Raw genomic sequence first — 12,654 nt, forward strand, 5'->3', positions numbered from 1 at the left:
CACTGGTCGGAGGATCAGTGCTGGAGAGGCACCGATTTTTTTGAAGTAAAACGCCAAGGATCCTCCGGGCGTAGCCTCAAAATCGGAGAATCCAGCCCCACCTCCTCCCAGAAAATGAACTGCAATGCCCTGAAAATCACAGCTAAACGTTTTTGTATTCCTCTGTGTGACCACAATAATATATGGACTCCCAGGAATTATGCTGTAAGAGGGGATTAAACAAACTAAGACCAGGATTCCCCGTTGCGCATTTGCCCTGTTACCGCTGCTTGCGAGGACGGAGAATTTGGTGATGCGCTAACAATTGCACACAAAGACTCGAATTGGTACAAGAGAGGCTTTATTACCGTGAGATGTTATTCCTTCGGCTGCAGCTATAGAATGGCAGCTCAGGGGAACTTATGAATATTTATACTGTTCCCTGTGGGCGGAGCTAGCTGGCAGGGGCTCACCGGAAAACCTGTAATACAGGTACTGTCGTACATCCCCTAATACAAGCACACACATATATACAGTGGTAGATCACCATATTCACCCCCTGTAAAAAATGAGTCCGGTGGGGGTGACGTGAAACTATGATACATAAACGTGATCTATTTACAGAGGGGGGGGGGAACCATCTTGCAACCCGGTGCCCATCGAAGGTTGAGTCGGACCGGCGGTCGGACGGTTCGTTGTGAGGGACGCAGCAGTGGTGGCGTCGTCTGCACAGGCGGTGTCAGCGTTGACGGCGTTGATGCTGGCGGTGTTGGTGCTGGCGGTGTTGGTGCTGGCGGTGTTGGTGCTGGCCAGTGGCTGGATGGCTCCGGGAACGAGCTGAAATCTTTCATGTCCTCTGGTGTGGGCAGGGGAACGAGGGATTAACCTGGTGGGGATGATGTTGGGGGCGCCGGGAAAAAGGAGGGTGGCGCGTGGGTAGGGAGGTGTGTGGGCGTGGGATCGGCACCCGAGGGAGCCAGGTCCCTGAGCGAGACTGTATCCTGGCAGCTGTCGGGGAACTCCACATAGGCATATTGGGGGTTCGCGTGGAGCAGGCGTACCTTGTCCACCAGAGGGTCTGCCTTGTGGAGCCTGACATGCCTATGAAGTAGGACCGGCCCTGGAGCTGCGAGCCAAGTCGGGAGCGACACCCCGGATGTAGGCTTCCTAGGGAAGGCAAAAACACATTCATGGGGTGTGTTGTTAGTTGCAGTGCACAGCAGTGACCAAATGGAATGGAGTGCATCCGGGAGGACCTGCTGCCAGCGAGCGGCTGGGAGGTTTCTGGACCGTAGGGCCAGCCAGACGGCCCTCCATACCGTCCCGTTCTCCCTCTCTACCTGCCCGTTTCCCCGGGGGTTGTAGCTGGTCGTCCTGCTGGAGGCGACACAGCTCATCGCACATGAATGAGGATCCCCTGTCACTGTGGGTATAGTCGGGGAAAACGAACAGAGCGAATATGGAATCGAGGGCCTTGATGACGGTGGCAGACGTCATATCCGGGCATGGGATGGCGAAGGGAAACCTAGAGAATTCATCAACCACACTAAGGATGTAGGTGTTGTGGTCGGTGGAGGGGAGGGGCCCTTTGAAATCCACGCTGAGGCGTTCAAAGGGGCGGGACGCTTTCACCAGGCGCGCGGTCTGGCCGGTAGAAGTGCGGCTTGCACTCCGGACAGACCTGGCAGTCTCTGGTGACTGTCCGTACTTGCTCGACGGAGTAGGGCAGATTGCGGGCTTTGACCAGATGGTACAACCGAGTGACCCCCGGATGGCAAAGGCACGTGCAAGGCACGGAGCTGGTTCACTTGTGCGCTGGCACATGTACTTCGGGAGAGGGCGTCTGGGGGCTCGTTGAGCTTGCCGGGGCGATACAAGATCTCGTAATTAAAGGTGGAGAGCTCGATTCTCCACTGCAAGATTTTGTCGTTTTTGATCTTGCACCGCTGCGTGTTGTTAAACATGAAGGCTACCGACCGTTGGTCAGTGAGGAGAGTGAATCTCCTGCCGGCCAGGTAATGCCTCCAGTGCCGCACCGCTTCAACGATTGCCTGGGCCTCCTTTTCAACAAAGGAATGTCGGATTTCGGAGACATGGAGGGTGCGGGAAAAGAATGCCACGGGTCTGCCTGCCTGGTTTAGAGTGGCGGCAAGGGCGACATCTGAAGCGTCGCTCTCTACTTGGAAGGGCAGTGTCTCGTCTACTGCATGCATCCCGGCCTTGGCTATGTCTGAGCGAATACGGGCGAAGGCCTGTTGTGCCTCGGCCGTGAGGGGAAATTGCGCGGACTGGATCAGTGGGTGAGCCTTTTCCGCGTATTGTGAGACCCACTGGGCGTAGTAAGAAAAGAATCCCAGGCATCGTTTGAGAGCCTTGGGGCAGTGGGGCAGGGGAAGCTCCATGAGGGGGCGCATGCGGTCGGGATCGGGCCCCAGTAGTCCGTTTTGGACTACGTAGCCGAGGATGGCTATTCGGTCTGTGCTGAATACGTGCTTCTCCTTGTTATAAGTGAAGTTGAGGAGAGATGCGGTGTGGAGAAATTTTGCACGGTTGGCGTCATGGTCCTGCTGGTCGTGGCCGCAGATGGTGACATTGTCTAAGTACAGAAACGTGGCCCGCAGTCCGTACCGGTCAACCATTCGGTCCATTTCTCGTTGAAATACCAAGACCACGTTAGTGACGCCGAAGGGAACCCTAAGAAATTGATAGAGTCGACCGTCCGCCTCGAAGGCAGTGTAGGGACGGTCCGATTTACGGATGGGGAGCTTGTGGTAGGCGGATTTTAGGTCAATTGTTGAGACCCGGTACTGTGCAATCCGATTGACCATATCAGATATGCGAGGGAGGGGGTACGCGTCGAGCTGCGTGTACCGGTTGATGGTCTGGCTGTAATCCACGACCATCCTGTGCTTCTCCCCAGTTTTAACCACTACCACTTGGGCTCTCCAGGTGCTACTGCTGGCCTCGATAATACCCTCCCGAAGCAGCCGCTGGACTTCGGGCCTGATGAAGGTCTTGTCCTGGGCGCTGTACAGTCTGCTCCTGGTGGCGACGGGCTTGCAATCTGCAGTCAGATTGGCAAAGAGGGAGGGAGGGTCAACCTTGAGGGTCGTGAGGCCGCAAACGGTGAGTGGGGGTAGGGGTCCGCCGAATTTGAGGGTGAGACTCTGGAGGTTACATTGGAAATCCAGGCCCTGTAATAGTGTAGCACAGAGATTGGGGAGAACGTACAGGCGGAAACCGCTGAATTCAACGCCTTGTACGGTGAGTTTGACCAGACAGAAACCCCAGATCGGACAGAGTGGGATCCGGAGGCCAGAGAGATCTGCTGGTTGGCGGGATGGACTGCGAGGGAGCAGCGCCTTACTGGATGAAGCTGTCTGTGCTCCCGGAGTCGATTAGGCAGGAGCTCGCGTGGCCGTTGATGAGCACCGTCGTAAGAAGTGGTGGCCAGGTTGTGAGGACGGGATTGGTCGAGCGTCATGGAGGCGAGTAGCGGGCGATCGTCCGAAGAGTCCGTAGAGTCCGGTGAGTAGCAGCAGCGACCCGGGTCCCGTGGTCCAGTCCCGAGGGGAGGACAAAATGGCGGTGTCTGAAGTACCTGCGGGGAAGAAGGTGGCGGCGCCATGCAGCGCACGTTGTGGGGGCGGGGCAAGATGGCGGCGACCATGAAACGCACAGGGTGGGGGCGGCGAAAGATGGCGGCGCCCACTGATCGCACGTGGAGTCGGGGAAGGAAGATGGCGGCGCCCACTGATCGCACGTGGCCCTGGGAGCAGTGGACGGCAGGGCCCAATGCGCGATCGGCTGAGGCGAGGGGGTGGGTTCGGGCGCGATAGCGGCAACTGCGCGGGGCCTGACACACCGCTGCAAAGTGGCCTTTCTTGCCACAGGATTTGCAGGTCGCGGAGCGGGCCGGGCAGCGCTGGTGGGGGTGCTTCTGCTGACCGCAGAAGTAGCAGCGGGGACCCCCAGGGTGCGCAGTGCGGCAAGCTGCGTAGGCAGGCATACTGCGCGGGAGCGGCCCCAGTCGGGGGGGCTGGTTGCAGTGTACAGTGGGTATGAAGTACCATAGCTTGACATGGGGGCATGAGGGGGTATCTTTTGAATTGACCTCTTGAAAGGTCACTCAAGCAGACTAGGGTTCACATCACCTCTGAGGGGCTGTGAACCACGACCCTTCAAAAATCTGACCTGACTCCATGAAGAATGTGGAGGAGCAAATCTCCGCAATGGAGTCAGCCAGGTTGGGAGATCTGGGAGTGGGTTTGACAAGAAGAAATCTGCAACCTTTAAAGGCACTCCTGAAAATCAGACAATCCAGGAATGTGGTGGGAATCCTGGAATCAGGATCCATCCACCATTTTTAAAGCGATTCTAAGCCTTCATGACTCAGCGAAAATCAAGGCCATTGTGTCTAACAGTACTGTGGGGTGATTTGTATTTTTTTCTCCCTCCTGCCTCTTGATAATCTACCTGACTTTCACTCTTCTCCCTCCACACTGGTGTGGCTGACATTGGGACATCCCACATGGAAAGTGTGAATGTATATCTTAACAATCCGTAGAATTACTATGTTTGAAATCCTATTAATGTCATTGAGTCTCTCAAATAGAAAGTGGCACTGGACATCAGAAGATCATTTACAAACCCTCATCTGTGCTTTAAGTATTGGCTTATCACTTAAGGTTTTCCAATCTTCCAAATCAGTTTCACACATCTCAACGAAATAGCCAGTGACAGGTTCTTCCCCTGTGTACAGTGGAGGCTGCCACAGAAGCAATAAGGAGGTGCTGCGGACCTCAATAAATCTCACATCGAAAGGTGGCCCTGTGGGAACAAATTGAAAACTTACTTTGAACTTTATTATGCAACTGATCAATTCCAAATAAAGGCAAGGGACAGAAAAAGAGAAAATTGTGTGGCGAGTCAGAACAAGAGGTTAGTTCCGTTTGTTAACACATTTTGATAAACGTCATCATTCGTTTTGTTCATAGACGCTCAAACCCTGTAATGTAAATTTAATAATGATGTCACATTCAACAGTGCAGGTTAGTTCAGAGGAGCTAATGCATTGGGGTGTATTACAAGGCAAAGTGAAGGCATATTTAATCATATTGCACTTGGGATAAAATATGGTTCTAGTTTTCATATCTGCATACACTTCTTGGTGTGAAGTATTGAAGGAGTTGCAGATGGTCTAAGAGACTGATAGGCTAGGACTTAAACATTACTTCCATAGCGGTAAATATCTAATGCTGGCTAGTAGGGCAATTAGCGCTATACGACAAGAGGCTTTTATGGGCTCTGTGATGAACAGTATTAATAACTGCTGTAAACGGTACCTGACCTTTAATACCTTGCCCCTTTAAGATGCTTGGAACCCTGGGGGACTCCGCCTCTGGCTACGCCCCCAGGAAACGGTATATAGATTAAGGCTCCATGTGGTGAGCTCATTTCTCTCAGATGCTGTTCAGTTCTCTGTAGATTAAAGCCTTTTGATTACCAACCTCGCTCTCGCATCGTAATTGAGGGTGCCTCAGGCTCCCAAACCCATAAAGCATTCTTAGGTGTCAATGCAAAATTCAGAGCTGAAGCTCGAGTCTCTAATATGAAATATGATCATTATTGTGTTAGCATCATATTTGTCTGAAATCTAGCTGAAAAAATAAAGACAGCAATTCACCAGGCTGTGGCATTGTCCATTCTTCACATTTAAATTGATCACTGGCTTCAGATGGTTGTCCAACACCAGCCCAGTTCATTGCAAAAGCACGGAATTGATACAACGAGCCTTCGGTTAGGTTTTGGACCTTCGGAGGAAAGAATATCATATGTAAAATGTTATTTTCAGGGAGGAAATTCATTAGATTACTCTGGAGCAAGGAGCTTTCCAACTAAAGTCTTCTTTTTTACTTTCAAATTGTTATTATCACTCTTCAATTTTAGCCATACATGTGAAGAAGAAAAAGATTTGAAAGATCCATTTCTTTATTTGTTTCGCTGCCGTTTTCATCGTCTGGTATAAAGGTATCACATAATGAAGGTTATCCCAGTATCTACCACTTGCACCTATTTGTTAGAACTCATGTCAACTTTCTCTCTGTATTGTTTGGATAACAACTGTCCTAAACTTTGCCAGATGTATCAGCAGAGTTTCAAACCACTTGTTTCTCTGTGTAAACCCACTTTTTATCATTGAATGGACTTCACTGGCAGGGCCAGCAAAATGCCATCTCTAATTGCCCTTGAACTGAGTGGCATTTCTAAGGGCATTTAAGGATGGCAGATTCCCTTCTCTAAAGGGCAATAGTGAACCTAACCGATTTTTGATCACAGTTGACAATGGTTTCATGGTCGTCATTGGACTTTTCATTCCAGGATTTTATTGAATTCAAATTTTACCATTTGCTGCAGTGAGGTTTGAACCCACGTCCCCTGTCTCTGGGTGGATCTCGGGATTACTGATCCAGTGACAATACCACTTTGCCACTGCCTCCCATCCTTTAATGAGGAACAAATCAAATGCGTTTGAATGTTTAAGGTGCATAGTTAGTTGGTACATTTTCTTGGGATTTTTGATGTGTAACTAGCTCTATTCTCATTGATGTGGCATCTTATATTTATTGGCTTCTTTGTTTTCATCTAGTTATTGAAATCACCATCAGAAGAAATGTGTGGAAACCTGATAGAAGTACCGAGATGACACTTAGCATTTAATTCATTATGGCAAAACTAATTACAGAAGACATAAAATAAATTGAATTTAAACTCTGAGTCTTAATTTACCTTGTAAATTTTTTCTTTTATAGGTTCAATGTTAACTTCGTGCCACTCAGCTTCTACATCACAGTAATCCAGGAAATAGCCCAAAATTTCTGCTTCAATAGGGAATTTTGGCTCCTTCCAGCCAATGACCATTTCATTCTTCCCAGAGTTCAGTTGCGTCAGGCCATACGGAGCTGATGGAAGGGCTTTGCAAGAAAACACATGCATAAGGCAGAGGTACACAAAAGATTATTGTTCCATCTAATCTGACTCCCCAGTATCCTAGCAATTCTAACTGACCATGTGTTTCTCTTCAAGGTAGCTGTCCGATTTGATCTTGCAACAATCTAAGATACCGACTCTAAAACTTCCATTAGTTAAGTGTACCAAAATCTAATCTCTTTCTCAGTAACATATTAAGCTGGATTCTCTGGGTCCCCAGCCGCTTATTTCTCGGTGGCGCACTGTTCGTTGGTGGTAGGATTCTCTATTTCCGCCATTTGTCAATGGGATTTCTCTTTGAAGCCATCCCCATGACAACAGGAAACCCACGGGCGGGGGGTACGCTGCCAGCTGGAAAAGTGAACCGCAATGACCAGAGAATTCGAGCCATTGATTTATTATGTTCCTAGCTATCCTATAATGTTCACATCTATCCTTAGCAGTTTGAATTTTGTCCCCTTCTTCTATTCTGTACAAAATCAAATATTACTGACATCTACATCGAAGCTAAATTAATCTATAACATCCTTTCTCCACCTTCTTTCCAATGCAGAGTCCCATTAACTGTGAATGTACCCTCATGTATTTTATTCTCTAGCTGTCGAATAGTTCTGTAACTCATCTATCTTTTCCAAAACATCTACATATTTCCTATAATGTAGGTTTCAGAACTGCACAATATTTAAGAAGCAGCTCAGTAATGCTTCATACAATAATCTTCTTTCATCGAGCCACAATTTCTCTTGTTTTAGAACCCAGTTATCTTTCTTGATAACAACCAGACATTAGTTCAATACCATAAGGGGTTTATCTGCTACAATTTGCAGATCCTATTCCTGATTTATTCTTGTTGATACTTTCAGATTAATCCTATCATTTATCTGTTTAAGTTACTAAGTACATTATTTTACAGCTATTTAATCCCATCTAACCTTTTTGGACACTAAGGGGCAATTTTATCATGGCCAATCCACCTAACCTGCACATCTTTGGACTGTGGGAGGAAACCAGAGCACCCGGAGGAAACCCACGCGGACATGGGGAGAAAGTGCAAACTCCACACACACAGCCACCCGAGGCCTGAATTCAACCTGAGTCCCTGGAGCTGTGAGGCAGCAGTGCTAACCACTGCCCCATCATCCCGCCCAGAATAAGACTTCACTGTTACTCTTGGTAAAGAGTAAAAGAGGGAAATGTTTTCTTGCTTATCCATTAGTCAAATCATCCCAGACAGTAGTCAATAGAAGGAAAAACATTGTGTTTTCAGCACAAGGAGGGAAAACGAGATTTGATGGAAGGGCTGTGTGATGAATGTAGGAATTCAAATATATTGTGCTATATGTAGTTGGTGCAGTAAGGGTTAGATGCCTGAGTTAGTACGTGCGTGAGTGCTGCAGTCATGTTTTTGAAAATCCTGGTTTGAAAGGCAGCTAGGCTTGTTGGAAACAGAGGTGCAATTAAAGTATCGTAAAAGTAAGATCATAATTAATTCCAGCCGTGGATATTGGTTTCTGAAGTTGGCCTAATGGAATTTTGTTTTTTTAAGAGGGTTCCCTAGGAAGTAGATAATTAGAGACATTAGCTGGATTCTCCGTTTGGGAGGATAAGTGTTACTGCAGGGACTGAATTGCATGCGCTTCGCGTTCCTGCTGTGAGTGCTATTTGGGGAGAGAGTCATGCAAATGGGCCAGCCACATGAATCTGGATCAATTCTCATTCCTGCTGGCATCTGATTTGTTGGGGCCAGAATTGGCACTAGAGAACTTGATAAGCTGGAGCTGCTCCAGTCCCCACACACTCTCATTCCAGGCAAGATGATGGCTCCACGAAGACCTGCCCTGAGGTTCCTGGAACGTGAGCTTGACAGAGTGCTGGACACGGTGGAGGAGAGGAAGGTCACCTTCTTCCCAGGGTGAGCTGGAGACTGAATCACACCATCGTCAATAGGGCCTTGGATGAGGTGGCAGAGGCAGTGAGTGCTGCCAGCCTCACCAGGAGGACTGGAATCCAGTGCAGGAAGAAGATGGCTGACCTCCCTTGGCAGCTTGGGTAAGTAGCCATCTCTGTGTCCCTGGCATCACTCCTATCCCTCACTCCTCACATCACTCCTCACTTCCCTAGAGGCCACCCACAGCCTACCTGCCTGCATTTCCCTCACATTCCACCCTCCATCAAACCCAGTACTGTATTGTTCTCTTTGGCCAGGTTCCTTGAATACACATGCCGCAAGCTATAGGCACCCCATAGAACTCGCCTCCATGCATCTCACCATGTCCTTTATGCTTCCTTGGGACAAATCCGACCATAATCACTGGGAGCAGCATAAAAGCGGGAGGGGCATCCCGGATCTAAGAGTGCAGACCTCCGTGGAGCAGAGGACGATGGAGCCCACGGGCAAGGCAGACGAGAGGGCTACCTCCGAAGTGGAGGTCAGCAAGCAGCAACCAAGTGAGCTCCCGATGTAAAATGGTGTCCCTATAGCAAGTGAGTCACCACTCTCCCACAGACCACTCCTTCCCCAAGATCTCAACATATCTCTTGTCTTTTGTATTGCAGGATCACCATCAGACGAGGCCAGGCAAAGGACAGCACAGTGGCACAGTGGTTAGCATTGCTACCTCACGGTGTCAAGGTGCCAGGTTCGATCCCGGCTTTGGATCCCTGTCCGTGTGGAGTTTGCACATTCTCCCCGTGTTTGCGTGAGTTTTGTCCCCACAACCCAAAGATGTGCAGAGTAGGTGGATTGGCCATGCTTAATTGCCCCTTAATTGGAAAAAATGAATTGGGTGCTCCAAATTATTTAAGTAAAAAAAAAGACAAGGCCAGGCTGTCTGAAGTCACTGCCCCCCATCCATATCCCAGCCACATCCACAGCGCCAGACCAGGGAAGACGCTGACTTCTCGTCACTGCTATCACCTGCACCCTCCACCATTGCAGACTATCACTTTGGTGGGGATTTTAGTGATGAGGCTCCTGGGTCACCTTCTGGTGCGCACCTAACATATGCTGCAGCTCATCAGGGGAGGCAGGGACACAAAGGAGCGGGCGGTCGGAGGGCTGCCCAATCCGAGGAAACAGCTGTAGTCCGGACAGGTGTTGCACTTGGAAAGTATGATCCAATCACTGATAGAGATGCTGACACAGAACCAGGATTTACAGGAGGTGGTGTCAGCAACTGTCCATTACCTGGAGGTGCAGCCAAAGGTGTCCAACTGCATTCAGGCTCTGGAGCCTCTATCAGGTCGCCCCTCAACCTCCTCATTGCATTAGCTATGAGGAGGGGTTGAATAAACTCGGTTTGTTCTCACTGGAACGACGCAGGTTGAGGGGGTACATGATAGAGGTCTACAAAATTATGAGGGGCATAGACAGAGTGGATAGTCAGAGATTTTTTTCCCAGGGTAGAGGGGTCAATTACTAGGCTGCATAGGTTTAAGGTGCGAATGGCAAGGTTTAGAGGAAATGTACAAGACAAGTTTTCTACATAGAGGATAGTGGGTGCCTGGAGCTCGCTGCCGGAGGAGGTGGTGGAAGCAGGGATGATAGTGACGTTTAAGGGGCATCTTGACAAATACATGAATAGGATGGGAATAGAGGGATAGGGACCCCGGAAGTGTAAAAGATGTTAATTTAGATGGGCAGCATGGTCAGCACAGGTATGGAGGGCCGAAGCACCTGTTCCTATGCTGTACTTTTATTTGTTCTTTGTTCTTGAGATGGTGCCAACAATGCATGTATCCAGGCTAACACTGAACGGTGACGTCCACATGGAAGCCTTGGGGCAAGACGTCAGAGCCATGGGCCAAGACATGATCGATGGCTGAGGCACAAGACTGGGGAGCCCAGTCACAGGCAAACGTGGCCAGGGCCCACATGGACAATGCTGCGGTGCTCACAAAGGGCCATGGCTGAGGGCATCAAGAGCATTGGCTCTTGAGGGCACTGGCTGACCGCCAGTTATAGAGACAGGAAAGAGGTGCAGAGGGACGTGGCACAGTCTCAGAAGGACATTGCACAGTGCCAGAGGGACATGACTGAGACAGTGAGGGCCATGTCTCTCTCGCTAAGTGATGTATCCCAGTCTCAGTGCTCCATGGCTGAGAGCATCGTGACCATGGCTCTTACAAGTGTGGGCCTCCAGTAATGGCAGCTTTAGGTGATGGTGGAGCCTCTGGACTTCGCTCCAGCCTCACCTCCATCCCATGGAGGAGCCCGGGGGCTTCGAGCACCCCAAGGGAGGAGAAAGTGAAGGGGTCCACTCCGGTGACTCCTGCAGTGGGAGGTGCTGGAACACCTTAGCTCTTCCGAATCCCCGTAACCTGACAGTGGCGCATCGGATGGGCAGCAGGCAGAACAGAGTGGCATGTCATCACCTGTGACACACGAAGATCGGCTAGGCCCATCCAAGTACAGGGCCCCCAGAGGACGGCCGCAAAGGCAAGTCAGGTCAGAGGGCGACATACCTAGAAAGGGTGCTAGAGCATGGGAAATTAGAAAGTTGGGGACCATTTAAGTTGGCACGGGTGGCGCATGTAGGTGATAGTTACGGGTCAGGGCACAACATATGTAGTCACTATTAAACACTTTTTCACCAACATTCTAGACCTGCCTCAATCCTCCGTCTGAAGGGTTTTCAGGATGGGCCGGGCTGGATGTATAGGGTGTGCTGGGTGATGGGTCTGGGTGGGTGGGTGGCGGGGTGGTTGCGAGGGGGTATTTGTGGGCGTGAGGTTCGGAGGATGGTGCGGGGCAGGTCCCCAAGACACATGAATGTGCCACCTGGGGTCACCCTCAATGAGAGGTGGCACGGGACAGGGCCAGAAGTGTCAGGCCGCCTTGTAGGACAGCTTACCCAGTGAGTGGCCCGTCACCATTCAGATTGAACACCCCCCACCCCTGCCCAAGAACACGTGGGCCTTGAGTTGGAATGGCCAGCACACACACAGGGATCACCCAGGTGGAGAGTGGAATGTGATCCTAAAGACAGGAGTCAGACTTTGTCAAGTAATGAGGAGCACCAGAGCTGACCGCACATCATCCTCTGTCCCATGGACAAGATCTGCTGATACTGCCTGTCCAGGGCCATCACCATGTGGTGATGCTGCTAGGACCCTCGGAAGGGGGAGTGGGAGCTGAGGTGGTCGGATGGAGTGAAGGTGGGAAGGACAGGGGAGGTGCAGTGAAGGGAGGAGGGACAGGGAAGGTGGAGTGAGAGAGGGAAGGTGGAGTGAGAGAGGGAAGGTGGAGTGAGAGAGGGAAGGTGGAGTGAGAGAGGGTAGGTGGAGTGAGAGAGGGAAGGTGGAGTGAGAGAGGGAAGGTGCAGTGAGAGAGAGAAGGTGGAGTGAGAGGGAAGGTGGAGTGAGAGAGGGAAGGTGGAGTGAGAGAGGGAAGGTGGAGTGAAGGGAGGAGGGACAGGGTAGGTGGAGTGAGAGAGGGAAGGTGGAGTGAGAGAGGGAAGGTGGAGTGAGAGGGAAGGTGGAGTGAGAGAGGGAAGGTGGAGTGAGAGAGGGTAGGTGGAGTGAGAGAGGGAAGGTGGAGTGAGAGAGGGAAGGTGGAGTGAGAGAGGGAAGGTGGAGTGAGAGAGGGAAGGTGGAGTGAGAGAGGGAAGGTGGAGTGAGAGAGGGAAGGTGGAGTGAGAGGGAAGGTGGAGTGAGAGAGGGTAGGTGGAGTGAGAGAGGGAAGGT

The 12,654-nt window shown here is 50.5% G+C and overlaps 1 protein-coding gene across 1 annotated transcript in view; it reads right to left on the reverse strand.

The window, feature by feature from the left end:
- The window catches only part of myom3 (myomesin 3), a 175,781-nt gene that overhangs the window by 75,156 nt on the left and 87,971 nt on the right, over positions 1–12,654 (reverse strand). The window contains exons 17-19 of the mRNA XM_038795011.1: positions 6,769–6,953; positions 5,666–5,792; positions 4,631–4,809 (exon numbers count right to left, since the gene is read on the reverse strand). Coding sequence (XP_038650939.1) covers positions 4,631–4,809; positions 5,666–5,792; positions 6,769–6,953 — 491 coding nt within the window. The remainder of the gene's footprint in view (positions 1–4,630; positions 4,810–5,665; positions 5,793–6,768; positions 6,954–12,654) is intronic.

Source organism: Scyliorhinus canicula, chromosome 1 (genome assembly GCF_902713615.1).
Source record: "Scyliorhinus canicula chromosome 1, sScyCan1.1, whole genome shotgun sequence".
In the NCBI taxonomy this organism is placed as follows: domain Eukaryota; kingdom Metazoa; phylum Chordata; class Chondrichthyes; order Carcharhiniformes; family Scyliorhinidae; genus Scyliorhinus; species Scyliorhinus canicula.